At 40.3% G+C, this 27,971-nt stretch overlaps 1 protein-coding gene across 1 annotated transcript; it reads right to left on the reverse strand.

Moving 5' to 3' along the window:
- Nucleotides 1-27: 27 nt before the first annotated feature.
- LOC135103256 (glutamate receptor ionotropic, kainate glr-3-like) lies at nucleotides 28-27,928 on the reverse strand. Its single transcript, XM_064009301.1, has 7 exons — nucleotides 27,462-27,928; nucleotides 26,825-26,928; nucleotides 1,765-1,855; nucleotides 1,033-1,191; nucleotides 578-666; nucleotides 181-272; nucleotides 28-41 (listed from the first exon to the last, which is right to left on the reverse strand). The coding sequence occupies exons 1-7, from the start codon at nucleotides 27,504-27,506 to the stop codon at nucleotides 28-30; spliced, it is 594 nt and encodes a 197-aa protein (XP_063865371.1). The 5' UTR covers nucleotides 27,507-27,928.
- Nucleotides 27,929-27,971: the final 43 nt, after the last annotated feature.

Raw genomic sequence — 27,971 nt, forward strand, 5'->3', positions numbered from 1 at the left:
GAGAGATGCGTTGTAACAAATTTCAGATTACAAATTATTGGCTACAGCAGATTATGATCCATACGTGTCACTGTAGATGCATAATGCATGACACTCCTATAAAGTGTGTGTGTGTGTGTGTGTGTGTGTGTGTGTGTGTGTGTGTGTGTGTGTGTGTTTGTGTCAGTACAAGACACTCACTCTGCCCTAAGAGACCACACCACGTCCACAGCCAGGATTCTTTCAAGTTTATTCGCCAGTCCGCCTTACCATGACGCCGTTGCTGCTCCTCTCTGTAATAATGATTATAATAATAATGATAATAATGATAATAATAATAATGAATAATAATAATAACAATAATAATAAAAACTTGTAGGTTCTTCAGTGTCACTGTTTTGACTCAATCTAACTCGCTGTTCATGAAAGTGTTGAAGGGAAGGATACTACTACTACTACTACTACTAATAATAATAATAATAATGATAATAATAATAATAGGTTACAGGATCTTCATTGTTACTGTTTTGACTCAGTTTAACTCACTATTCATGAAAATGTTGATGGGAAGGAAGCTCGAAGGTGTGGGTACACTCACCTTGGGGCGACGAGGCCCTGATGTCGCTGCACGACGATCAGAGTCACGGCGAAGGCGCTGATGAGACTCAGCAGCAGAAATAACCACGTCTATGAAAGTTAGCAGAGAAAACCCAGCAAGAATGGTTGTGCCTCGTAGTGAAGAAGGCTCCTCCTACTTGTGGCAAACTTATTGATTACATCATAACAGAGTGAAAAAATTAAAAGCACGAAAAAGCTGACTATTCCGAAAGATGTCATTAAATGTGTGGTCTGTGTCGGAAGGTATGCTTATTTTCAAGAATATGTAACCTATTTCAAAGGATCAAAATTATTGTGGTAATTTCTTGAAAGCGAATTCTATCCATTGCAGATGAGGATGCTGCCAGTCTCGGCGGGAGGTTGGGTTATGATGTAGGACACACACACACACACACACACACACACACACACACACACACACACACACACACACACCTGGTATGTGAAGGGCCGCACCAAGCCGGTTACATCAGAGGTGAGGGCTGGCCGGGAGTGCAAAGCTGTGAATTCGTCTATGTCCAAGTATTCGCTGAAGTCCACAACCTGTGTTCTGAGCCACGTGACAGAAAGTAGCGTCCCAGTCACATTGGCTTCCTGCACGTGAGTATCACATACACAGGAAAAGTAACGACACATATATCATAGAAACTATATAGCTTATGTATGTACAATATACTTGCGTTGAGATAAAGGATTGTATGTATGCATGAATTAGTGTGTGTGTGTGTGTGTGTGTGTGTGTGTGTGTGTGTGTGTGTGTGTGTGTGTGTGTGCGCGCGCGCACGTGTATGCATGTGAGTGCTAAAGGTTGAAACTATTAATAATTTGTTATATGAGAATGCTGATTTAAGTGAACTATATAATTTAGTTCTAAGCATTTTACGTACAATGAGAAATCGCCCCTACAAGACGTTAAGAGAATACTTATCATTTTGGACAAAATGCAGTTGTAGTTTTTGTTTTTGTTAAAGCCTTCTTTTGTCGAAAAGTTAACTAACTATTGTATATTATCTTAACTTGGAAAATACAATGCATTTTTCATATGGAGACAAACGTTATACTGTATGTATAACTGTATAAATGGGGTAGGGCAAAGGAATGTAAGACTTAGAAACAATGCATGTGCTGTTTGTGAGTACGTTCCCAACACATGCATAATACACTCACACGTCGTTGCAACATCCCCATCAGCCCCGTCCAGGAACCATTGGGTAGCGGCTCCCCGTACACCCTTTCCGGTGACGCCTCCATCTTGTAGCTACACAAAAGTTGTACACGTGTTAACATAGTGGCGAGCCGAGTAAATGATTAACAAATTTATATAAAGAGGTAAGCATGGATGAAGGGAATACAAAAGTTCTGTATTCAAATACAAACACTTCAGATTCCTATTAATACGAGTAGGAATGCACCGACGTGTTGTTAATTAGAATATGAATACGAATACTTCATGAAGGTATTCATGATTACTTTTTGTTGAAGGTAGTCTCTTGATATAGCTTGATGAGTTACTGATTATTTCAAAAGTGAACAATGGTCAAAACAGGGAGTTGTGATTGATGATAGTTATGGAAGAGGATGACAGAAAACCACATATTGCTGTATATGAGAGACCATCAATGCTGTCATATATATATATATATATATATATATATATCTGGTTAGGCAGAGAGGCAGAGGGAAGCCTGCTGTTGTGAGAAGACCTGTACTCTCGTCACTGGTACAGCGATGTGGAAAACGGACGGCAAAGTACCCAGTATTGTTCAATAGATCCCAAATACGGAAGTTGAAGACACAACATTGTTCTATAGGCTTCGATGTTGAGACACTATATACGTTGTGAACCGTAAGGAATGTAATTCTTGCTATACTTATAATCTGTGTATTGACCAATATATGTACTTACGATCCCGGAATCGTTCTTGTCAGGTTTGACCGTAACTGAATAAACTAACGAGTCAACGAAACGGGTCTTGTTCCTATCCACTTGTCGCATTGTGGCGCAAAAGTCAAACGTATACGGTCTGTGTGCACACCGTGCATGCCGAAAAAGACGGGAGTGGATTATTGTTCGGACGTTGGGTGGCCCGCGACAGTGAAGGAGACGCCCTGCTACCCGTCAACCCCGCAGCCCTCCAGAACCCTGGCTAACATCGAGACTGCATAAAGTCTACGGAAAGGCGTGCGCACCATCTTGTGGTTACATCGCTGACTTCTGTCACACTGCTGATCAAGTATGAGAGTGACTTTGCATGACTGTGAGAACAGCAATCAGTGATGAGTGCGGTGTAAACATTCTGGTCACAGCTACAAGAAAAGACGGATGCGCTGAGTGCGGTGTAAACATTCTGGACACAGCTACAAGAAAAAAAAAAAAAAAAAAAAAACGAGTGCGCTACGTGTACGATGTTTTCATGTCAGAACGAGATATCTAGTTACACGCATTTATAATTATTCTGGCAAAGTGACAAATGATTATTGGACAAAATTATTGTCAAGATTTACTAAGAAACAGAGTTGATGAGCTGACGAGGCTATTTGATTGGCGAGTTAATGAATCACCATTTAAGACCTAATGAATAAATAAATGAATAAATAAATAAATAAAGATGAATAAATAAATAAATAAATAATAAAACACCTGAATGCTAGTGCATATGTTGCACCATAAAACACCTGAATGCTGGTGCACATATTGCACAAAAAAACACCTGAATGCTGGTGCACATATTACACAATAAAACACCTGAATGCTGGTGCACATATTGCACAATAAAACACCTGAATACTGGTGCACATATTGCACAATAAAACACCTGAATGCTGGTGCACATATTGCACAATAAAACACCTGAATGCTGGTGCACATATTACACAATAAAACACCTGAATGCTGGTGCACATATTGCACAAAAAAACACCTGAATGCTGGTGCACATATTGCACAATAAAACACCTGAATACTGGTGCACATATTGCACAATAAAACACCTGAATACTGGTGCACATATTGCACAATAAAACACCTGAATACTGGTGCACATATTGCACAATAAAACACCTGAATGCTGGTGCACATATTGTACAATAAAACACCTGAATGCTGGTGCATATGTTGCACAATAAAAGCTAAAACACCCTGAACAGCACGGGTGTTATTTAGTAAGACGCCCTCAGTCTTGATGCACGAGTGGTACGCAAACCAAACACTCGTTACATATAACTCGCTGTTGACAACTTATATACAACAAAGGAATCAAGGTCAGATAGTGACGCCACGAATACAGATGTAGGTGACAGAGGCACCAGCGGAGAGCGACCTGCAAAACGCTTAGCTCATCTGCGATACATGACATCATATGAACACACGACATGCCTTCACAAGGGGGAGGAAGACTCACCCGAACCTCCCACGAATGATACAAAAAAGGGGCAAAATGGCAAAATGGCAAAATGGGCAAAATCGCCAGGGACATCCGATTCTGTGCATAAGACACTGATGTCTGGTGAGGTCGCAAACGTATGGACGAAGAGCCTGCAAAAAATAATAACTACCATCGAAAGACTCAAACTATCCATACCAACATTTACGGGTGAATCAGAGAGAATTTAGTCTGTTCATTAAGCAATTTTACCAGTATGTGAATAAAGCCACAGTGGATCCCTCAACTAAACTAAACATGATAATAAGTGCATGCATTACATGGCTTCTAAATCTGCTGGATGATTATGAAACGAAGATTAATAGAAATGCAGGACGCAGTCAAGTGAACAGTGAAGGAGGGAGAAAACACGTGACCTGACAGAGTAGAGGGGCGCTTTATCCCTCTGGTTAGGCCGAGAGGCAGAGGGAAGCCTGCTGTTGTGAGAAGACCTGTACTCTCGTCACTGGTACAGCGGTGTGGAAAACGGACGGCAAAGTACCCAGGATTGTTCAATAGACCCCAAATACGTTCGATGTTGACATACTATATACGTTGTGAACCGTAAGGAATGTAATTGTTGCTTTACTTATAATCTGTGTATTGACCAATATATGTACTTACGATCCCGGAATAGTTCTTGTCAGGTTCGTCCGTAACTGAATAAACTAACGAGTCAACGAAACGGGTCTAGTTCCTATCCACTTGTCGCATTGTGGCGGCAAAAAAAATAAAAATAAAAATAAAAATAAATAAATAAATAAATAAATAAATAAATAAATAATAAATAAAATAAATAAATAAATAAATAAATAAATAAATATATATATATATATATATATATATATATATATATATATATATATATATATATATATATATATATATATATATATATATATATATATATATATATATATATATATATATATATATATATATATATATATATATATATATATATATATATATATATATATATATATATATATATATATACATATATATGCACACACATATTGTTACGACCAAAGTTCAGACCCTTTCACAACTGCCACTACTCTTGGGTCACCTTTCCCTGTGCCAGCTCCTCCTAGTTTAATGTGGGCATAAACACAATGAATCCAGGCACTTGCTCGTCGTCCCAAGCTATCAAAACCGAGATCGCCTCTCGGTTTAACCCACCGAAGGGAATATAACAAACGCCAAAATAAGCTCATACTTACTGAGAAAGAATCGCAAACTATTTGCAAGGGGGGGCACAGCTAGGATAAAAGACACAGGTCAAAGGAAGCAATAGACACCAGCCAAACAATAATCATTCCCTGCGAGGTATGAAGCACTGGATCGGGGGTGCTGTGAACTTATCAATAACCCAGCTATAACTTCACTTATGTTTCCTTTGCGTCTCGCAACACTATGGGGCAGTTCTAGCCTGCCCTCTAAAGACAACCTTTTTCCTTCAGGAATAAAAAAAAAAAAAACTATATGCACGTAGATACACACACACACACACACCCTTCACTCAAAATCCTAAATTAGTATGGCGATTACTACAACAGCTTCGGAGTTCCCATCTGGGGAGACCACAAATGTCTCCAGGCTGGACTGCTCTTCTGGTATCGACCCTAAGTCTCTTTACATCCCCTCAACTTTTTCTTTTTTAACTTATGCAGCATTTTCATTCTGTAGAACACCACCTCTCCTCTTTTCCCCACTGGACTGACAGTAGCCCGTTCTCTGTTCCCTCCTACTTTCTCTATCCTCATTTTCAATCCAAAGCTGGATGTTGCATCTATGTGCACAACAACTTGCTCTCGTGACAATACTCTTGAATCTTCCGAATTTTCCACTATCTGGCTACGACTACAGAGTCAATCTCAAACTAAATCTATCTGTGCTATATACTTCTCACCTATCTCCTCTGAGTATCAAAACTTTTTGACTGCTTAACTTCCAAAGTGGAGCACATTCTGACTCTTCCCTTTCATGGAGATCTGTATTCTTGGAGACTTCAATGTTTACCACCAGTTTTGGCTTTCCTCTCCTTTCAATGACTATCCTGGTGAACTGGTCTTTATCTTTGCTATCCTCCATAACCTAGGGCAATTAATGCAACACCCTACTCATATTCCTTACCGTCTCAAAGCATTCAGAGCACCGTCTCAGAACACTCTTGACCTTTTCCTTACCTCTAATCCTTCTGCTCATGCTGTCACCCTGTCCTCTTCATTGGGCTTCTCCAGTCATAATCTCATATATGTATCTTATCCTATCGCTCCAACCTATCCTCAGGATCCCCAAAAGCGGAGATGTTTCTGACGTTTTACCTCGAATTGGGGAGACCTGAGGAGGTATTATGCTGATTTTCCATGGAATAACTACTGCTTCCATGTCAGAGACCCGTCTCTGGGTGCTGAGCACATAACAGAAGAGATAATGTCTGGCATGAAGGCGTATATTCCTCACTCTTTCTCTCGCCCTAAACCCTCCGAAACTTGGTTTAACATAACCTGTTCTCGTGTTATACATGATAGAAAGGTGGACCACAAAAGTTACTTGAGCTTTTTATCACTTGAATCTCATGCTCTTTATATTTCTGCAAGGAATGTCAAGTCTCTTCTCCAGCTAGCCAAAAACTCCTTCATTCTCAGTTTCAGGTCAGGGTTCCTAGTGAACGGACGTGTTTCGTGAGCAGTGATCTGACTCTAATATAGCTGGCTAGTGTAGACATGGCGCGTTGTATTGCTGATTCGTCTGGTTATGTTAGTTCTCCTGTTCTCGAGGCCTTCGTTGCGAAGGTCTCAGAGGTGGAGGCTGAGTCCCATCGAAGGATCTCGGAGGTGCAGGCTGAGTTTCTTGAGAGGATCTCGGACCTGCAGGCTGAGTTCTGTGAGAAGATCTCAGCACCTGTGGGAGGGTCGTGCCCCACCGTCACCTTACCTAGTAAGGCATCGGAGGAGCAGTGGTCGGTTGTGTGCAGGGGAGCCAAGAGGCTGAAGGTCCTCAGGGCGCCTTGTGTGGAGACAAAGAATCCCATCAGTGTGCTGGAGGAAGTGAAGGAGGAGGAGGTGGACATGGCGGGAGGAAAGAAGAAGTATGGGGGCAGACGCAATTGTGCTTAGTGATAGTCAGGTTAGGCACCTAAATAGTGTGTTTTGTGCCAGAGATAGGAAGCATAGGTCGAGGGTGTGTTTGCCGGGGGCTGGGATAGGGAAGGTAGCTGATAGGCTAGACACGTGCTTGGAAAATTATGGGATCAAGCCCATTGTTTTTCTCAGCGCAGGAGGGAATGTCCTTGGTAAGGTCAGGAGTGAAGAACTGTTCGGGAGGTTTCAACAGGCTTTGGACAGGATTAGGGACAAGGGAGGGATCCCTGTGGTATGTGGTGCCTTGCCGAGGAGGGGAGTTGGTGCTGAGGGGCTGTCCAGGGCTATGGCTCGCGAATCATTGTGAGAGTAATGGATGGTTGTTCATTGACAACTGGGACCTCTTCTATGGTAGGGACACCTTGTACGCCAGGGATGCAGTTATCACGCCAGGGTATTCAGATTTTGGCCGGAACACTCGAGCGGGAGGTAACTGCACTCCAGCACTTTTTTCGTTAGTCAGGAAGAAGGGGTTGTGGGATCAAAACGAGGGGCAAATCAGTTAAATCTAGAAAGGTAACTAGCTCAGGGAAGGTGAGAAATAGGTTGTGTTTACTACACAAATTGTTGAAATATTTTGAATAAAATAGACTTGCTCAGAGGAACAGCGTGTGTAGAGAGAGAACCTTGATATCATTGCTTTAACAGAAACTTGGTTAGTTATGTCAGAAAAGTATTTAATCCAGAGGTTATGATAGATGGTTATACACTATGCTAAAAAGACAGAGAAAACAGGAGAGGAGGAGGCGTCGCGTTATAAGTTAGGGACACATTACGGTGTTGTATTAACAGTAGAATTAAAACAGATAGCAAAGCAGAGTCGATATGGGTAGATATTAATGAAAGATCACAGTCAGTAGTACTGGGAGTAGTGTACAGGCCACCGAACAGTACAAAGAAAATTAACACCTCACTATGGCAGAAAATAAAAAGCGCAGGAAGGTACAGTCAGCAGTCAGGTATGTGTTGTAGTGGATTTTAATTTTAGGAATATCGACTGGAGCCTGATGGTGGGTAACAAGGAAGCAGAAGAATTTAAGGTACTTCAGGATAATATAATTATATATATATATATATATATATATATATATATATATATATATATATATATATATATATATATATATATATATATATATATATATATATATATATATTAAGGGTGTATATGGGCAGGAGTCTTTCTCTAATACATACGAGTATATCATTGAATGTGATAGCTAGTTGAGCATTTATTATTTTTCTTAAGATATTTTCCTTATATCTTATGATTGTCTTATATTCTTTTTTAATTGGCTGTATGACTTCGCCGAAGCTAGTCATTTTCGCTAGATCGCGATTTCGGGTCCTTGACTCTTCTGCAGTAGCAAAGGTCTTTCCGTATTGAGGGTGTCGGAGAGAATGGTTCAAGCTGATTGCGGGGGGGGGGGTGTATTTATACCGGTAGGCTTGTCACCCCGCTGCGCATCCTGGTCTCTGATTGGCTGACGGCTGTCGCGGGCTGTTCAGGGCTGCTGTCCAAGCTGGGTCTTCGCGCGCTTGGTAATGCTTGTAGGTCTTCGGATTGTTGATTTAATGTAGGGTTTGTCTCTTTTATATATAGTGCTTCTAAGATGGGGAGACGCCTGGTGTCTGGGCATGTAGTTAGGATCTCCGTTATATCTACTAGCATTCCTCTTGTGATGTTTATGTTATGCTTCTCCTTCAGATGTTTCTTGGGTGCTCCTGCTGCGAGGTGGAAAGTTAGTCGTTGGGAGAGTCTTGTTGTCGTCATGCCAACATAGGTGGAGGGAAGGACTTCACAGTTTCCTTGGTTACACGTAAACCTATATATGACATGTGACTTTTGAAGGCTCTCTTTCTCTTTTGAGGGGTTATTTTTCAGAAGATGGCTGTTCTTCTTGGTGTTGTAATAAATTATCAGTTTAACTTGTCTGTCAAGGTCGGAAGGCTTGGTGTTCCTCTTCACAATCTGCGTGATGGCCCTCTCATCTTCTTCGTAGGCGGTAGAGAAAGTTGCTTTATAGATGTTGATGTTCCCTTTCTTATCCTCTTGTTTTCTTTACTAAAGAAATTTTCAATTTTCTTTTCTAAAGAAAATTGTCGACAGCTGGCATAACAAGAAGCAACAAGAGGATAAGAAAGGGAAGCACTATATATAAAAGAGACAAACACTACATTAAATCAACAATCCGAAGACCTACAAGCATTACCAAGCGCGCGAAGACCCAGCTTGGATAGCAGCCCAGCACAGCCCGCAACAGCCGTCAGCCAATCAGAGACCAGGACGCGCAGCGGGGTGACAAGCCTACCGGTATAAATACACCCCCGCAATCAGCTTGAACCATTACAACAACAACAACAACAACAACAACAACAAACTCAACAAGAACCAGAGAGCCAACAACAAGATTTCGTTACACAAACCGAACAAGATATGCCTCCTCTTGAGAAAATATCTGGACAAGCAATAGGTCTGCAACTAATCACTAGGAAAAGTGAAGGCTGGTCTAAGCAAAAGATAATAGACCTGAAAGATTTGAAAGTGGGAATAGATACTGGTATGTATAAATACAGATACCGAAATCCAACTTACACTGATCAGGAAATTTTGCTATACATGATCAACAATGACATTGATCTCACAAACTGTTGGTGCACATGTGACAACTCGCAATTCACCAATATACGTAACGGGCTCCTCCAAGACCTCACTCCACCTCCCAGTAAAGCCCAAAAACAGAAACACTCATACAGACACAGATACTCCTCAAATTAAAACTCCTCTCAACAAACACTACAGCCCACAAACTACCACTAACAAACACAAACAAAACACATACACTAAACATGGACACACTTACAGTCATACAACACAATGTTCACACGTGGAGAACAAATAAATTTCTGCTCACTAACACATATTTACAATACAACCCTGATATTATTTTGCTTAATAGCACCGGAATAAAAGACACAGAACAAGTTAAAATATTTGGTTATAATACATACAGAATCAACAGTGAAAACACGTTACATGACGGATCTGCAATACTAATAAAGAACACTATAAGACACTTTATTACAGACGATTTCGACACAGACATTGTATTGCAAGTAACAATAAACACCAATACAGGTCCAGTTAACATAGCCACTACATATCTTCCACCGCGAAGACCATACCTTCCCTTTCCAGATTTCCACAGATTAGCCACACAAAACACATCTACATACATTATAGGGGATCTCAATGCTAGACATACTATATTAGATAACCATGACTGCAATACCGTAGGCAAAGCAATTAAAAAACTAATTGATAATGGAAAATTAATTTTCCAAGGACCACACTTTAAAACCTACTTCGGTAGTCGTCACACCTCCACACCTGATATAATACTTACTAATAACAAAACGTACCATAACATGCAAATACAACCGGGTCCTATCACATCTTCTGACCACATACCAATCATAATGACACTATCTACACAAGCCATAAAAACACCCATTAACCCAACACCAAACTTTAACCTGGCTAACTGGGAAATGTTTACTCACGACACAGAGGAAGCACACAAAAATATAGACACAAATCCTTACATGACCATACAACAACTGAATACATCTTTACAACAATGGACTAACACTATAAAAAATGCAATGAAGACACATATACCCTTAAAAAGAAAGAAAATACTGCAAAAACCATTAACTAATAACACTATAAAATATCTCACATATTGTGCAAAAAATATCACAGACGTATGCAATCACACAGGGTGGACTCCCCTAAAGTTTGCCACATTAAAAAGAATAAAATATGCAATAATAAAAGAGTGTACAAACATTAAAAACAGCCATTGGGAAAATAGAATATGTAAACTTATAGAAGCACATAAAGACTCAAAGAAATTTTGGTCACAAATAAAATTACTTAAGGGTAACACAAAAATCACAGAAAACTACATATTACACAACAACGAAAAAATATATGATTTAAAACAGCAAGAAGAAATATTTAGAAGTATATGGAGCAAAAACTTCCAGATAACACGTGAAGAAAACGAAGCATTCCACCTACACACAGACAATACAGTCAAGCAGTATATTACTAATAACACACAACAGTTTACACCTTTTCAACATGGAGACCCGGGCAGACTAGATGAAAATCACCCACTCCTTTACAAAGTAACAACAGACACACTAAAACACATGATTAAAGGGCTAAAAAATAATACTCCTGGAGAAACTCAAATAAATAAAACAATATTACAAAAACTACCCACAGAATCAATATCTACACTTACAAAATTATTCAATATATCTTTATCTATGGGGTATTTCCCTGATATATACAAACACGCCAAACTCAAATTAATCCCCAAGCCTAAAAAGCAACCAACAGACCCTAATAACTATAGACCAATCTCCCTGCTTGAAGTTCCAGGCAAATTATTTGAAAAGTTCATTAACAAAAGACTTCAAAATCATCTAGAAACACATAACCTCATCCCTACAACACAACATGGATTTAGACAAAAAAGATCGACTAACACAGCCATAGCAACACTCTCAGAAACACTCAGCAACGCTCTCACAACAAACAAAGTTACTACAGTTGTTACTCGGGATATATCTAAAGCTTTTGATAAAGTATGGCACAAAGGCCTCAAATATAAGTTAACATCTGTACCTGACATTTACATAAAACTATTAAGCAGCTTCCTAGACAAAAGGACGGCAAAAATAACAATAAAAACACACACAGGCCCCCCAATTCCTTTGCTAAGTGGAGTACCACAAGGAAGTAATATTTCGCCTACACTTTTCTCCATATACACTGCAGACCTCCCACAACCAGGCCCACACTGTACTCATATATCCTATGCTGACGATGTTACACAAATAATTTCACAACCAGGCAATAGCAGAAAATTCCTAGCACGTAAGGTGGAAAGAGAAATAATAAAAATAAACGAGTATGAACTTAAATGGAAAATAAAAACAAACATAAATAAATTTGCTATACTCCCAATCTCAATAACGAAAACAGATCCAATACATATAAACAATCAAATTTTACCTTATACAAAGCAAGCTAACATCCTAGGATTAACAATAAACAGCAAAGGATACACCCAACACGTTAATAGTAACATTAAAAAAGCAAAACATGTGCTTTATACTCTAAAAAGATTTCAACAGCTTACAACCAACATAAAATTACAATTAATTAAAGCTTGCATTATATCCATTTTAATATATCCAGACTATCCTCTAGTAACAATTTCAAATAATGCAATTCGTAAGCTTCAAAGAATACAAAACAGCTCATTAAGATTTGCATATAATGAGAAATATCCCTACACGAAAACCTGTGAGGAGCTACACATACTTAGCAATATAAAACCAATAAATATTTTACTTTACGAAAGAGCATCTAAAACAAAACACACATTACAGCATACATTACAAGACACAAATTACATACGCATAATAACAGACAATATAAATAACAACAATGAGCATACATGGTTCAGGAAAACATCTAAAGCACTGGAAACTATACAACCACATCCAATATACACATAGAAATTACTAAGCACGCGAAATTAATAATAACCATAACCGCAGCCTCCTTCTAATAAGTAATAATAAGTAATGGGAGCGAGGAACCGCAAATCATGATCTGAACCAGCAAGGCGTACAGCCCGCCACCTGTTATTCTCTCACTTTATTTCAATTTCACCAAGTCTATTCCCTCCAACTCTTAGTCTTTCCCCCCCCTAATTTCACCACCCTGTCTATCCCCCCCCATCTGCATCTGCATCTTGAACCATTCTCTCCGACACCCTCAATACGGAAAGACCTTCGCTACTGAAGAAGGGTCAAGGACCCGAAATCGCGATCTAGCGAAAATGACTAGCTTCGGCGAAGTCATACAGCCAATTAAAAAAGAATATAAGACAATCATAAGATATAAGGAAAATATCTTAAGAAAAATAATAAATGCTCAACTAGCTATCACATTCAATGATATATATATATATATATATATATATATATATATATATATATATATATATATATATATATATATATATATATATATATATATATATATATATATATATATGTATGTATATATATAATTTTTTTTAAACAGGTAGTCGAAGAATCCACAAGGGGGAACAGTATTCTAGATTTAATTCTTACTAACGGGGAGGAAGCAGTCACACGGGTAGAGGTTGGAGGACAGCTAGGTAACAATAACCAGTGGGAAAAGGTACAAATTAAAATGGGAAGAAACTTTTAGAAGTAAAAACACTAGTAAAATACCTGACTTTAGGTGAGCAGATTTTGAGGAATTAAAAAAAGGTACCTCCAAAGAGTTGACTGGCAACGGATGCAGGGTGAGGTCAGGTCTTGGATGGAGTTCAGAGAGATAAGGCAGGATGAGAGAGGTGAGGTGAGGTGTGAGGGAGTAGGACAAGAAGGAGCCAGTAGACACCTGCCGAAACGATGATTACTCCCAGTGAGGTCTAAAGCACTGTTCAGGGGGTGCTGTGAACTTATCATTAAACCCAGCTGTGATCTCACTGAACGTTTCCCTTTGTGTCTCACAACACAAGGGGGCAGTCACAGCCTGCCCTCTAAAGACAACTCTCTTCCTCCACACAAAATTACAAGCACCTAATAACACACACACCCTTCACTCAAAAATTTTAAAATCATGGCGACTCCTGCACCAGCCTCGGAGTCCCCATCTGGGAATGGGACCATAAATGTCCCCAGGTCGGACTGCCTTTCTGTCGACGACCCTAAGTGTCTTGACACCCCCCTCAACTTTTTCTTCATTAACTTCTGCAACATTCGCGGTCTAAGATCTAATTTTCAATCTGTAGAACACCACCTCTCCTCTTCTAAACCTCATCTTCTTTTCCTCACTGAAACTCAGGTGTCTAAGGCAACTGACAGTAGCCCCTTTTCTGTTCCCTCCTACTTTCTCTATCCTCATTTTCGATCCAAAGCTGGATGCTGCGTTTATGTGCGCAATGACTTAACCTGCTCTCGTGCCCACGCTCTTGAATCTTCCGAGTTTTCCACCATCTGGCTACGACTACAGAGTCATTCTCATACTAAATTTATCTGTGCTGTATACCTCTCTCCTAACTCCTCTGACTATAAGAAATTCTTTGACTACTTAACTTCCAAAGTGGAGCACATTCTGACTCTCTTCCCTTTTGCAGAGATCTCCATTCTTGGAGACTTCAATGTTCATCACCAGCTTTGGCTTTCCTCTCCCTTCACTGACCATCCTGGTGAACGAGCCTACAACTTTGCTATCCTCCATGACCTAGAGCAATTGGTGCAACACCCTACTCGTATTCCTGACCGTCTTGGAGATATGCCCAACATTCTTGACCTTTTCCTGACCTCTAATCCTTCTGCTTATGCTGTCACCCTTTCTTCTCCGTTGGGCTCCTCCGATCACAATCTCATATCTTTATCTTGTCCTATCACTCCAATCCCTCCTCAGGATCCCCCTAAGCGAAGGTGCCTCTGGCGTTTTGCCTCTGCTAGTTGGGGGGACCTGAGGAGGTATTTTGCTGATTTTCCTTGGAATGACTACTGCTTCCGTGTCAGAGACCCGTCTTTGTGTGCTGAGCGCATAACAGAGGTGATAGTGTCTGGCATGGAGGCGTACATTCCTCACTCATTTTCTCGTCCTAAACCTTCTAAACCTTGGTTTAACACATCTTGTTCTCGTGCTATACATGATAGAGAGGTGGCCCACAAAAGGTACTTAAGCCTTCCATCACCAGAATCTCATGCACTTTATATTTCTGCCCGGAACCATGCCAAGTCTGTTCTCCAACTAGCCAAAAACTCATTCATTAACAGAAAATGTCAAAACCTTTCAAGATCTAACTCCCCTCGTGATTTCTGGCATCTAGCCAAGAATATCTCCAATAACTTTGCTTCTTCTTCTTTTCCTCCTCTACTTCAACCAGATGGCACCACTGCTATCACATCTATTTCTAAAGCTGAACTCTTTGCTCAAACCTTTGCTAAAAACTCTACCTTGGACGATTCTGGGCTTGTTCCTCCCTCTCCTCCACCCTCTGACTACTTCATGCCACCTATTAAAATTCTTCGCAATGATGTTTTCCATGCCCTCGCTGGCCTAAACCCTCGGAAGGCTTATGGACTTGATGGGGTCCCTCCTATTGTTCTCCGAAACTGTGCCTCCGTGCTTGCACCTTGCCTAGTCAAACTCTTTCAGCTCTGTCTGTCAACATCTACCTTTCCTTCTTGCTGGAAGTTTGCCTACATTCAACCTGTTCCTAAAAAGGGTGACCGCTCTAATCCCTCAAACTACCGTCCTATTGCTTTAATTTCCTGCTTATCTAAAGTTTTTTAATCTATCCTCAACAGGAAGATTCTTAAACATCTATCACTTCACAACCTTCTATCTGATCGCCAGTAAGGGTTCCGTCAAGGCCGCTCTACTGGTGATCTTCTGGCTTTCCTTACTAAGTCTTGGTCATCCTCTTTTAGAGATTTTGGTGAAACTTTTGCTGTTGCCTTGAACATATCAAAAGCCTTTGATAGAGTCTGGCACAAAGCTTTGATTTCCAAACTACCCTCCTACGGTTTCTATTCTATTTCCTTTCTGACCGTTCTATTGCTGCTGTGGTAGACGGTCACTGTTCTTCTCCTAAATCTATTAACAGTGGTGTTCCTCAGGGTTCTGTCCTGTCACCCACTCTCTTCTTATTATTCATTAATGATCTTCTAAACCAAACTTCTTGTCCTATTCACTCCTACGCTGATGATACCACCCTGCACTTTTCCACATCTTTTCATAGACGTCCAACCCTTCAGGAGGTAAACATATCACGCAGGGAAGCCACAGACTTGGTATTGTTCAATGCCTCAAAAACTCAATTCCTCCACCTATCAACTCGACACAACCTTCCAGACAACTATCCCCTCTTCTTCAATGACACTCAACTGTCCCTCTCTTCTACACTGAACATCCTCGGTCTGTCCTTTTATAATTTGAACTGGAAACTTCACATCTCATCTCTAGCTAAAACAGCTTCTATGAAGTTAGGTGTTCTGAGACGTCTCCGCCAGTTTTTCTCACCCCCCCAGCTGCTAACTCTACAAGGGCCTTATCCGTCCATGTATGGAGTATGCTTCACATGTCTGGGGGGGTTCCACTCATACTGCTCTTCTAGACAGGGTGGAATCAAAAGCTTTTCGTCTCATCAACTCCTCTCCTCTGACTGTCTTCAGCCTCTCTTTCACCGCCGCAATGTTGCATATCTAGCTGTCTTCTACCGCTATTTTCATGCCAACTGCTCTTCTGATCTTGCTAACTGCATGCCTCCCCTCCTTCCGCGGCCTCGCTGCACAAGACTTTCTTCTTTCTCTCACCCCTATTCTGTCCACCTCTCTAACGCAAGAGTTAACCAGTATTCTCAATCATTCATCCCTTTCTCTGGTAAACTCTGGAACTCCCCGCCTGCTTCTGTATTTCCACCTTCCTATGACTTGAATTCCTTCAAGAGGGAGGTTTCAAGACACTTATCCACCAATTTTTGACCACTGCTTTGACCCTTTTATGGGACTGGCATTTCAGTGGGCATTTTTTTTTTATTAGAGTTTTGTTGCCCTTGGCCAGTATCCTTCCTACATAAAAAAAATAAAAAAAAAGAGGAGGGAAGAAGTGTCCAGAAGGGGCGGAGGAGGGAGAGAGGGGGAGATAGGTGTGAGTATGTTGGAGGATCAGGTTATGCTGAGATGGGAGAGGTGAGGTCGAGGCGAGTAGATGAGGGAGTGGAGAGGATGGAAGGGGCCGAGATGAGAGGATTATGTGAAGTAAATGTAGATGAGTTGCATAAATATTTCGTAGGTAAATTGCATATAGGACAGTTAGCAAATATCCCGTATTGAGCAATGAGATAACAGAAAAATGACCTAAATGGATGACTGTTCGGTTAAAACACTATATAGGGTGGAAGAGAAGTATGTATAAGAGATTAAGGGCAGGTGAAGTGGTTTTAAGGCCATAATATAATGAATTAGTTAGAACAGTCAGGAGGTTAACGAGGAAAGCTAAGGGCAATTATGAATTAAAAGGTAACCAGCCAGGCGAAGACGGACCCCAAGGGATTTTATCAGGTATACAGGACGAATAAAGGTAGCAGATGGGGAGATGGTTAGTTCTGGAAAGGAAATTAGTAAAATTCTGAATGAATATTTTTTAACTGTCTTCACCCAGGAAAACATACAGGATATGCCAAATAGTGAACAGATGTTTAGAGCAGATGAGAATGAGAAGCTGACAGATATTTCCATAACTAAGGAGATAGTGGAACAGGAGATAGATAGGCTAAAATGACACCAGGACCAGATTAAATATATCCCAGAGTACTTAAGGAATGCAAAGAAGTTATTAGTGAGCCGTTAGTTTCTGTCTTTAGGTGATGAGTCAGATGAGGTACCCGTAATATGGAGTCAGGCTAATGTAGTACCCATCTTTAAGAAAAGAGATAAAACTTTAGCGTCTTATTATAGACCTGTCAGTTTAATTTCAATTGTTGGTAAAATAATGGAGTCAATAATAGCGAGGAACATTAGGGGACATTTAGACAGACATAACTTGATAAATCAGTCACAACATGGCTTCACGAAGGCAAGTCTTGCCTGACGAACTTGTTAAGTTTTTACAGTAAACAACTGTACGAGGCAGGAGATAATGGGGATAGTTATGGCATCTTATATCTGGACTTAAGTAAAGCTTTTGACAAGGTACCCCATCAGAGGCTCCTGAAAAAGGTTAGGGCACACGGGATAGATGGGAAGGTGTTAGGCTGGATAAGGTCATGGGTAAGCGACAGGAAACAAAGAGTTGTAATAAACGGCTCTAAATCCAAGTGGGGTCATGTAATTAGTGGGGATATTATATTAGGGCCATTATTATTTTTAATATATATCAATGACTTGGATAGTGGAATTAGTAGTGATGTTAGTAAGTTTGCGGATGACACAAAGATAGGTAGATTAATTAAGTCAGAATCGGATGCTATCGCCTTGCAGGCAGATTTAGACAGGATGAACGAATGGATGACAGATGGCAAATGCAGTTTAATATTAACAAATGCAAAGTACTTAGCGTAGATAGAGGAAACCAACACAGTAGGTACACAATAAAAAAACGAAACTGGTAGGTTCTGGGTAAGAAAAAGATTTAGGAGCTATAGTTAGTTCTGAAAAACGTCTAGGAAAGCAATGCATAGAGGCCAGAAACAGGGCAAATAGGGTATTAGGATTAATTTTTAGGAGTGTTAAAAGTAGGAGGCTCGAAGTAATATTAAAGTTATATTTGGCGCTGGTCAGACCTCATCTAGACTACGCTGTGTAGTTCTGGTTCCCACATTACAGGAAATATATAGGTCTATTAGAATCAGTGCAAAGGAGAATGACTAAAAGGATACAGGGGATGAGGAGTATTCCTTACGAGGCGAGATTGAAACTTAAATTTACATCCTTTAGAAAGACGTAGGTTAAGAGGGGACCTGATAACAAGGGGGATGTAAACAAAATTCTTAGGATCAACAACCAGGATAAAACAAGAAATAACGGGTTCAAGCTTGAAAAAAATTTAGGTTTAAGAAAGAGATAGGAAGAAATTGGTTCTCAAATAGAGTGGTAGATGAGTGGAAAGGACTCAGTAATCAAGTTGTTAGTGCTAAGATATTAGGGAGCTTTAAGAGAAGATTAGACGGATTTATGGATGGAGATGATAGGTGGAAATAGGTAGGTATATTTCATACAGTGACTGCCACATGCAAGCCTGGTCACTTCTTGCAGCTTCCCTTGTTTCTTATGTTCTTAAAGCATCAAAATCTTTCAAGACCTAATTCCCCTCGTGATTTCTGGAACGTAGCCAAATACATCTCCAATAACTTTACTTCTTAATCTTTCCCTCCTTTATTTCAACCTGATGGCATCACGGCCATCTCATCTGTTTTCTAAAGCTGAACTCCTCGCTCAAAGTTTTGATGAAAATTCCATCTTGGATAATTCCTTGCTTGTTCCTCCCTCTTCTCCACCGTCTTATTACTTCATTCTATCCGTTATGATTATTTGCAGTGATGTTTTGCATGCCCTCGCTGGCCTTAGCTTCGGGAAGGCGTATTGACCTGATGGGGTACCTCCTATTTTTCTAAGAAACTGTGCCTCCGTGCTTGGACTTTGCCCAGGCAAACTATTCCAACTATAATTATCAACATCTACCTTTCCTTCTTGTTGGAAGTTTGCCTACATTAAGTCTGTTGCTGAAAACAGTAGTTCCTCAAACTACTGTCTTATTACTCTAATTTCCTGCCTCTCTAAAGTTTTTTAATCTATCCTCAACAAGAAGATTCTTAAACATCAATCTGATTACCAGTATGGTTTGCGTTAAGGCCGCTTTACTGGTGATCTTCTGGCTTTTCTTACTGAATCTTGGTCATACTCTTTTAAGGATTTTGATGAAACTTTTGGGGTTGCCTTAGATATATCAAAAGCTTTTGATAGAGTCCAGCACAAAGTTTTGATTTCCAAGCTACTTTCTATCCTTCTTTCTGTAACTTCATCCTCTCTGAGTTGCTCAGAGTTCTTTCCTGCCATACACTCTTTTCCTATTATTCATCCACGTCTTTTCATAGACGGCCAACCCTTCAGAAAGTAAACAGCTCATGCAGGGAAGTCACACAACGCCTGCCTTCTGATCTCTCTAAAATTTCTGATTGGGGCAGAGCAACTTCAGTAATGCTCAATGCATCAAAAAAACTCAATTCCTCCATCTATCTACTCAACACAACCTGGCAGATAATTATCCCCTCTTCTTCAGTGACACTTAACTCTCCCCTTCTTCTATGCCAAGCATCCTCGGTCTGTTCTTTACCTCTAATCTAAACTGGAAACTTCACATCCTATTTGCTTGCTTTCTCACACCCCTTCTCTGAGTTGTTAATTCTTTGCAGGGGCCTTATCCGTCCATGTATGGAGTATGCTTCACATGTATGGGGGATTCCACTCATACTGTGTTTTTAGACAGGGTGAAATCAAAAGCTCCTCTCCTCCAACTGACTGTCTTCAGCCTCTTTCTCATCGCTACAATGTTGCATATCTTGTTGTCTTCTACCGGTATTTTCACGCTAACTGCTCTTCTGATCTTGCTAACTGCATGCCTCCCCTCCTATAGTCTCACTGCACAAGACTTTTCTTTCATCCCTATTCTGTCTACCTCTCTAATGCAAGAGTTAACCAGTATTCTCAATGATTCATCCTTTTCTCTGGTAAACTCTGGAACTCCCTTCCTTCTTTTGTATTTGCTCTTTCCTATGACTTGAACTCTTTCAACAGGGAGGTTTCAAGACATTTATCCTCCATTATTTGATTTTTCTACTTGGCATTCTCTCCGGGAACTGGCATTAAGTGGGCCTTTTTTTTTTATACAATGTTTTGTTCCTCTTGATCAGTGGCTTTCTTGCATGAAAAAAAAAAAAAAATGTGAGGCTTATAGTATTCTGTGAGCTACCTCTCACCAGAAACAATCTACTTACACTCACAGAAAATTATATCATCCTACCTATGAGTGGTCTATATACAGTGCCCCTGGAGGACTACAGACAGCTACACAGAGCTCCCAGCGCAAACACCAGTCGCATTTAACTGCAAAAATACACTAATGGCAAAGTACACAACAACCGGAATGATCAGAGAACCATTCCCAGGCTCCCAACAAGACATGAAACAACTAGGACACAGTGACGGATATGGTAAGAATCCTTAGTCCACTACAGTTCACTGGCACAGCACTCACCCAAGCCCTTGACTGGTGCTTATCCTACTTAGTACAGCAAGGGCGTACTGCCATTAACCTTCAGGCAATAATTACTAGTAATGGCCCTCTAAATATTTCCCCGTGACTCCTCATGCCTGCGCTCCATCACTCCTGTAAGCAATGGATATCCTTTCCTAACGACCAACCTTGCCCGACTAAGCGTGGGAACGATAATGAGGACGCGGTCTCATCCTCCTACGAAAGGGTTTGGTGGGGGAGAGCGCAGAGTGGACGGTGAGGGGGTGAAGGCAGTCCGTTCAGCATCCCGCTCTCACTATCTTTACTACTAAAAGAATATTTCTTTATAAAAATTAATATGGGCGTATTAGAGAAGCTGGCTGAAAAGTGACTAGGTTATTATTGGGGATTATTATGTTATGTATTGAAATCAACTTGAGGGGGCAAAGGAAAGTTAGTAAAACTAATAGAGGATGAAGACTACATGTGAGTGTGGGTTTTAAAGTAAATCGGGGAGTGCAGGTAGGCATTTATCGCGCCTCAAGCATCTTCTGTCTCTCTCGCTTCCTCTCTATTTTTCTTTATTTTCTTTTTCTCTACTTCTTTTCTAAATGGTGCTACTCATAACAATATATATATATATATATATATATATATATATATATATATATATATATATATATATATATATATATATATATATATATATATATATATATATAGTAAAAGGTTAAATTAAGCGTTCTAACTTCAATGGGTGTCAACTTATCAAATCTAACTCATTTTTTTTTTCTTTTAAGTCAATGAAAAGTATGTGAGATTTTTAAGACAAAAGTAGAACAATGGTAAATGTATACTGCAGTAAAATTATTTATGGTTGTTGTCCATGATTTAGATTTTTTTTTTTTATAAGATTTATATGCCACCTAGAAGTCGCTGCTTGTCTCATTTAGAATTATGAACAACTTGTAGGTAAACTACACCACGGTTGTTCATTTGGAATTTTATAGTTAATATCATAAAACCGGAGGAAAAAAAAAAACACAACATAATGAAAATATTGTCCATGCACAGGTCAAACAATCATCTTTCCTCACAGTTAATATTTCGTCCGTTTTCTTTAAATACCGTAATGATGTAGTCCGTAATGCAAATAAAATTCAACTCTATACTTTCATCTATTCACTCATTTAAAAGTTCAAGGCTACCGTATGGGTGACAGAAGTAATTATACATTATAACTATTCTTTCGTAGAAACCTTAATCATTATAACAAATGTTGGAACAATAACCAGATTTTCAGTAGTGTACTACTCTAACTATCTGTGATAAAAATGCGCTTCACACTCTCAAAAGTCATAATCCGTAACGTGTTATTGCAGCGCCGTTTTGTTCATCGGGACTGTGGAAACTGATGGATATCATAACAACTGAGCGCTTACACCAATAATCCAATAAAAAAACAGAAAAGCCCACTGAGATACCAGTCCTTTAAAAGGTTCCAAAGCGGTAGTCAAAAACTGAAGGATAAGTGTCTTAAAACCTCCCTCTTGAAGGAATTCAAGTCATAGGAAGGTGGAAATACAGAAGCAGACAGGGAGTTCCAGAGTTTACCAGAGAAAGGGATGAATGATTGAGAATGCTAGTTAACTCTTGCATTAGAGAGGTGGACAGAATAGGGGTGAGAGAAAGAAGAAAGTCTTGTGCACCGAGGCCGCTGGAGAAGGGCAGGCATGCAGTTAGCAAGATCAGAAAAGCAGTTAGCATGAAAATAGCGGTAGAATACAGCTAGAGATGCAACATTGCGGCGGTGAGAGAGAGGCTGAAGACAGTCAGTTAGAGGAGAGGAGTTGATGAAACGAAAAGCTTTTGATTTCACCCTGTCTAGAAGAGCTGTATGAGACATGTGAAGCATACTCCATACATGGACGGTTAAGGCCCTTGTACAGAGTTAGCAGCTGGGGGTGGGGGGTGAGAAAAACTGGCGGAGACGTCTCAGAACGGCTAACTTCACAGAAGCTAGAGATGAGATGTGAAGTTTCCAGTTCAGATTATGAGTAAAGGCTAGGCCGAGGATGTTCAGTGTAGAAGAGGGGGACAGTTGAGTGTCACTGAAGAAGAGGGAATAGTTGTCTGGAAGGTTGTGTCGAGTTGATAGATGGAAGAATTGAATTTTTGAGGCATTGAAGAATACCAAGTTTGCTCTGCCCCAATCAGAAATTTTAGAAAGATCGGAAGTCAGGCGTTCTGTGGCTTCCCTGCGTGAAATGTTTACTTCCTGAAGGATTGGACGTCTATGAAAAGACGTGGAAAAGTGCGTAGGAGTGGATAGGATAAGAAGTTTGGTTTAGAAGGTCATTCATGAATAATAAGAGAGTGGGTGACAGGACAGAACCCTGAGGAACACCACTGTTAATAGATTTAGAAGAGCAGTGACCGTCTACCACAGCAGCGATAGAACGGTCAGAAAGGAAACTTGAGATGAAGTTACAGAGAGAAGGATAGAAGTCGTAGGAGGGTAGTTTGGAAATCAAAGCTTTGTGCCAGACTATATCAAAAGCTTTTGATATGTTCAAGGCAACAGCAAAAGTTTCACTAAAGTCTCTAAAAGAGGATGACCAAGACTCAGTAAGGAAATCCAGAAGATCACCAGTAGAGCGGTCTTGACGGAACCCATACTGGCGATCAGATATAAGGTTGTGAAGTGATAGATGTTTAAGAATCTTCCTGTTGAGGATAGATTCAAAAACATTAGATAGGCAGGAAATTAAAGCAATAGGACGGTAGTTTGGGGAATTAGAATGGTCACCCTTTTTAGGAACAGGCTGAATGTAGGCAAACGTCCAGCAAGAAGGAAAAGTAGATGTTGACAGACAGAGCTGAAAGAGTTTGACTAGGCAAGGTATAAGTACGGAGGCACAGTTTCGGAGAACAATAGGAGGGACCCCATCAGGTCCATAAGCCTTCCGAGGGTTTAGGCAAGCGAGGGCATGAAAACATCATTGCGAAGAATTTTATAGGTAGCATGAAGTAGTCAGACGGTGGAGGAAATGGAGGAACAAGCCCAAAATCGTCTTTAAGGTAGAGTTTCTAGCAAAGGTTTGAGCGAAGAGTTCAGCTTTAGAAAAGATGTGATAGCAGTGGTGCACTCTGGTTGAAATAAAGGAGGGAAAGAAGAAGAAGCAAAGTTATTGGAGATATTTTTGGCTAGATACCAAAAACACGACTGGAGTTAGATCTTGAAAGATTTTCACACTTTCTGTTAATGAAGGAGTTTTTGGTTGGTTGGAGAACAGACTTGGCTTGGTTCCGGGCAGAAATATAAAGTGCATGAGATTCTGGTGATGAAAGGCTTAAGTACCTTTTGTGGGCCACCTCTCTATCATGTATAGCACGAGAACAAGCTGTGTTAAACCAAGGTTTGGAAGGTTTAGGTCGAGAAAAAGTGTGAGAAATGTACGCCTCCATGCCAGACACTATCACCTCTGTTATGCGCTCAGTACACAAAGACGAGTCTCTGACACGGAAGCAGTATTCATTCCAAGGAAAGTCAGCAAAATACCTTCTCAGGTCTCCCCAACTAGCAGAATCAAAACGCCTGAGGCACCTTCGGTTAGGGGGATCCTTAGGAGGGATTGGAGCGATAGGACAAGATACAGATATGAGATTGTGATGGGAGGAGCCCAACGGAGAAGAGAGGGAGACAGCATAAGCAGAAGGATTAGAGGTCAGGAAAAGGTGAAGAATGTTGGGCGTATCTCTAAGACGGTCAGGAATACGAGTAGGATGTTGCACCAATTCCTCTAGGTCGTGGAGCATAGCAAAGTTGAAGCCTAGTTCACCAGGATGGTCAGTAAAGGGAGAGGAAAGCCAAAGCTGGTGGTGAACATTGAAATCTCTAAGAATGGAGATCTCTGCAAAAGGGAAGAAAGTCAGAATGTGCTCCACTTCGGAAGTTAAGTAGTCAAAGAATTTCTTATAGTCTGAGGAGTTAGGTGTGAGGTATACAGCACAAATAAATTTAGTTTGAGAGTGACTCTGTAGTCGTAGCCTGATGGCGGAAAACTCGGAAGATTCAGGAGCGTGGGCACAAGAGCAGGTTAAGTCGTTGCGCACATAAATGCAACATCCAGCTTTGGAACGAAAATGAGGATAGAGAAAGTAGGAGGGAACAGAAAAGGGACTACGTTAGTTGCCTCAGACACCTGAGTTTCAGTGAGGGAAAGAAGATGAGGTTTAGAAGAGGAGAGGTGGCGTTCTACAGATTGAAAATTAGATCTTAGACCAAGAATGTTGTAGAAGTTAATGAAGAAAAAGTTGAGGGGGGGGGGTGTCAAGACACTTAGGGTCGTCGTTAGAAGGGCAGTCCGACCTGGGGACATTTGTGGTCCCCTCCCCAGATGGGGACTCCGAGGCTGGTGTAGGAGTCGCCATGATAATTTTGAAATTTTGAGTGAAGGGTGTGTGTGTGTGTGTGTGTACAAGGCAACGGTGTACAAGGTGCTTGTAGTTTTGTGTGGAGGAAGAGGGTTGTCTTTAGAGGGCAGGCTGTGACTGCCCTCTTGTGTTGTGAGACACAAAGGGAAACGTTCAGTGAGATAACAGCTGAGTTTAATGATAGGTTCACAGCACCCCCTGCTTTAGACTTAACTAGGAGTAATGATCGTTTCGGCAGGTGCCTACTGCCTCCTCCTGTTTGTGGCAGTCGCTCAGCATGTCAGGGTAGTGGTATCAATAGCGTGTACAAAACATGTAAAGAAAGCTGAATTAATAGAAAAATGATTGTGGTGACTGACAAAATTATACTTTGCACGGGTGTAGGGATATAACATACTTATTACATAAGAAAATAAGGAAAGCTGCAAGAAACCATAAAACCTATATATATACTTGGCAGTTTCCGTATAAAATTCACCTACTATTCCCATCTGTTAGTATATTATATATACTATATTTCAACGTATTTCAATATGAATATCGAATACTGATATTCCATCTCTGGGTATAGGAAGGAAGAAGACTCACGACATTGTTTGGGAGTTTTTAAGAGACCAGAGATTGAGAAAAAGCAAGGTTCGGGAAAGAGTTCAAAATGTTTTAAAATTATTGGTTAGATAGTAAATAGAAAAATTAACATTCAGAAGGTATGTGAACGCAGAAGAGGAGTACTAAGGCAACGGGTTTACTTTATCTCACTGAGAAGGTATCATAATCAGTCTCTGCACATATGCTTTGTTCCCGTCAATGAGCAGCGAGTTGTTACAGAACTTCGTAGGGATTGTAATATATTTTCTGAGCGGGAATAGATCCTAAGGAAGATGAAAAGCAGATACATCACGCTTAATCTTTTCACCTTGGACACTCAACTTATGAGGTAGAAAGACCAAGATGAGAGTAAGACAGAAGGACGAAAACGAGAGTGAGGAGAAAGAACATAGAACACAAAAGAATAACAAACAGCAGCAGATATGTTGGTTCTTATGGGACTACTTAGATGCAATGTAACATACGGTGAGAAAAATAGGATACCATAGACAACGTTCCTTTTCCAATCACAAAATTCTTCAGCCGGGACTAGCCGGAAGAGCTACACGTGGCGTGGAAAACTTATAGATGTAATTTTTCTAAGAGGAGGAAGAGGAGAAATAAAGAAGAAAAAATTGAAAGAAAAAAAATATCAAGAGTATTTGATTAGAAAAAAAAAAAAAAAAAAAAAAAGCTATGTTGGGCAGGGATGGGGGGCAAGGGAAACGTAACAAGTAGCCGAGGGACTCACTACTCACCAGAAATAACCGAGGTGCTTTGCCATTGTGTCAAACAATCCAACCATGGGGCCACTGTAGGTGTAGTTAGGAGGCGACCCAGAGATAGAGAGTGGTCCGTAGAACTATAGTGGGAGACCAAACATGAGATGGAAGGAAAGAAGAGAGAGAGAGAGAGAGAGAGAGAGAGAGAGAGAGAGAGAGAGAGAGAGAGAGAGAGAGAGAGAGAGAGAGAGAGAGAGAGAGAGAGAGAAACGCAACACAACACTTCTTTAAATAAAAAGTGGAAAGTCTTCATACACAAAGCGACTTCAACCTTTTTTAAGCAGCACCGAAACAGCTATTTTCTTCAGCATCTTCCATGCTTTTTCCTTTTTTTTTTCTTTTTTTTTTTATGTAAGTGAGCCTCTTGACAAGAGCTACAAAAAAAAAAAAAAAAAGTAGAAAATAAGGCCCACTGAAGGTGTCAGTCCCCAAAGAGAAGAGCCAAAAGGATAATTCAGAATTAAAGAAGTGTCCTGAAACCTCTAGGACTAAGCATATAACTTAATTTGAGGTGAAATAAAATAAAACGTGCTGAGAAAGAAACGAATAAAGTTTAAAACCAATCGCACGAAGTTAATCATTACCACTCTTGGTGCTGATCTACGTAGAATACCTGTTCGTTGACCACCCTGAGACAGGAGGCGTTAGCGGCGTCCATGGTAAACGCCGAAAAAGAACGCGAGCACCAATTCAGTCTCTGCGGCCCTGTGACGGAGTAAAGGATTGATCTGTGTGAGCCAGCCTTATGTTGGGGCCTTTCCCTCCTTCACCATGACGAATAGACTTTGATTGGTGCCAGGATCTCAGAGACCAATCAATCGCGTTTGTTGCCACGGATGGATCTGATTATGCACAAATACCATTTCGTATTAGGCACACCTCATCATTCCATTGTCAACGCGTATTAATTTCTATCAGACGTCAAGCAACTGAGGACAAGATGATGACCGAAAAAAAAAGTTTATTGTTCCCTCTTCATACTAGAACGAATTAATCTTAGTGGATCACCCTTCCTTTATTTTGGTAGCTTTCCATTAGGATAATAATAAGGGAGATATAAGCAATGAAAGTTATGAAAAAGAAAATTCATATGTTCCTTTCGCACTTGGACGAATGCTGTATC

The sequence above is a fragment of the Scylla paramamosain genome, chromosome 9, assembly GCF_035594125.1.
Source record: "Scylla paramamosain isolate STU-SP2022 chromosome 9, ASM3559412v1, whole genome shotgun sequence".
Lineage (NCBI taxonomy): Eukaryota > Metazoa > Arthropoda > Malacostraca > Decapoda > Portunidae > Scylla > Scylla paramamosain.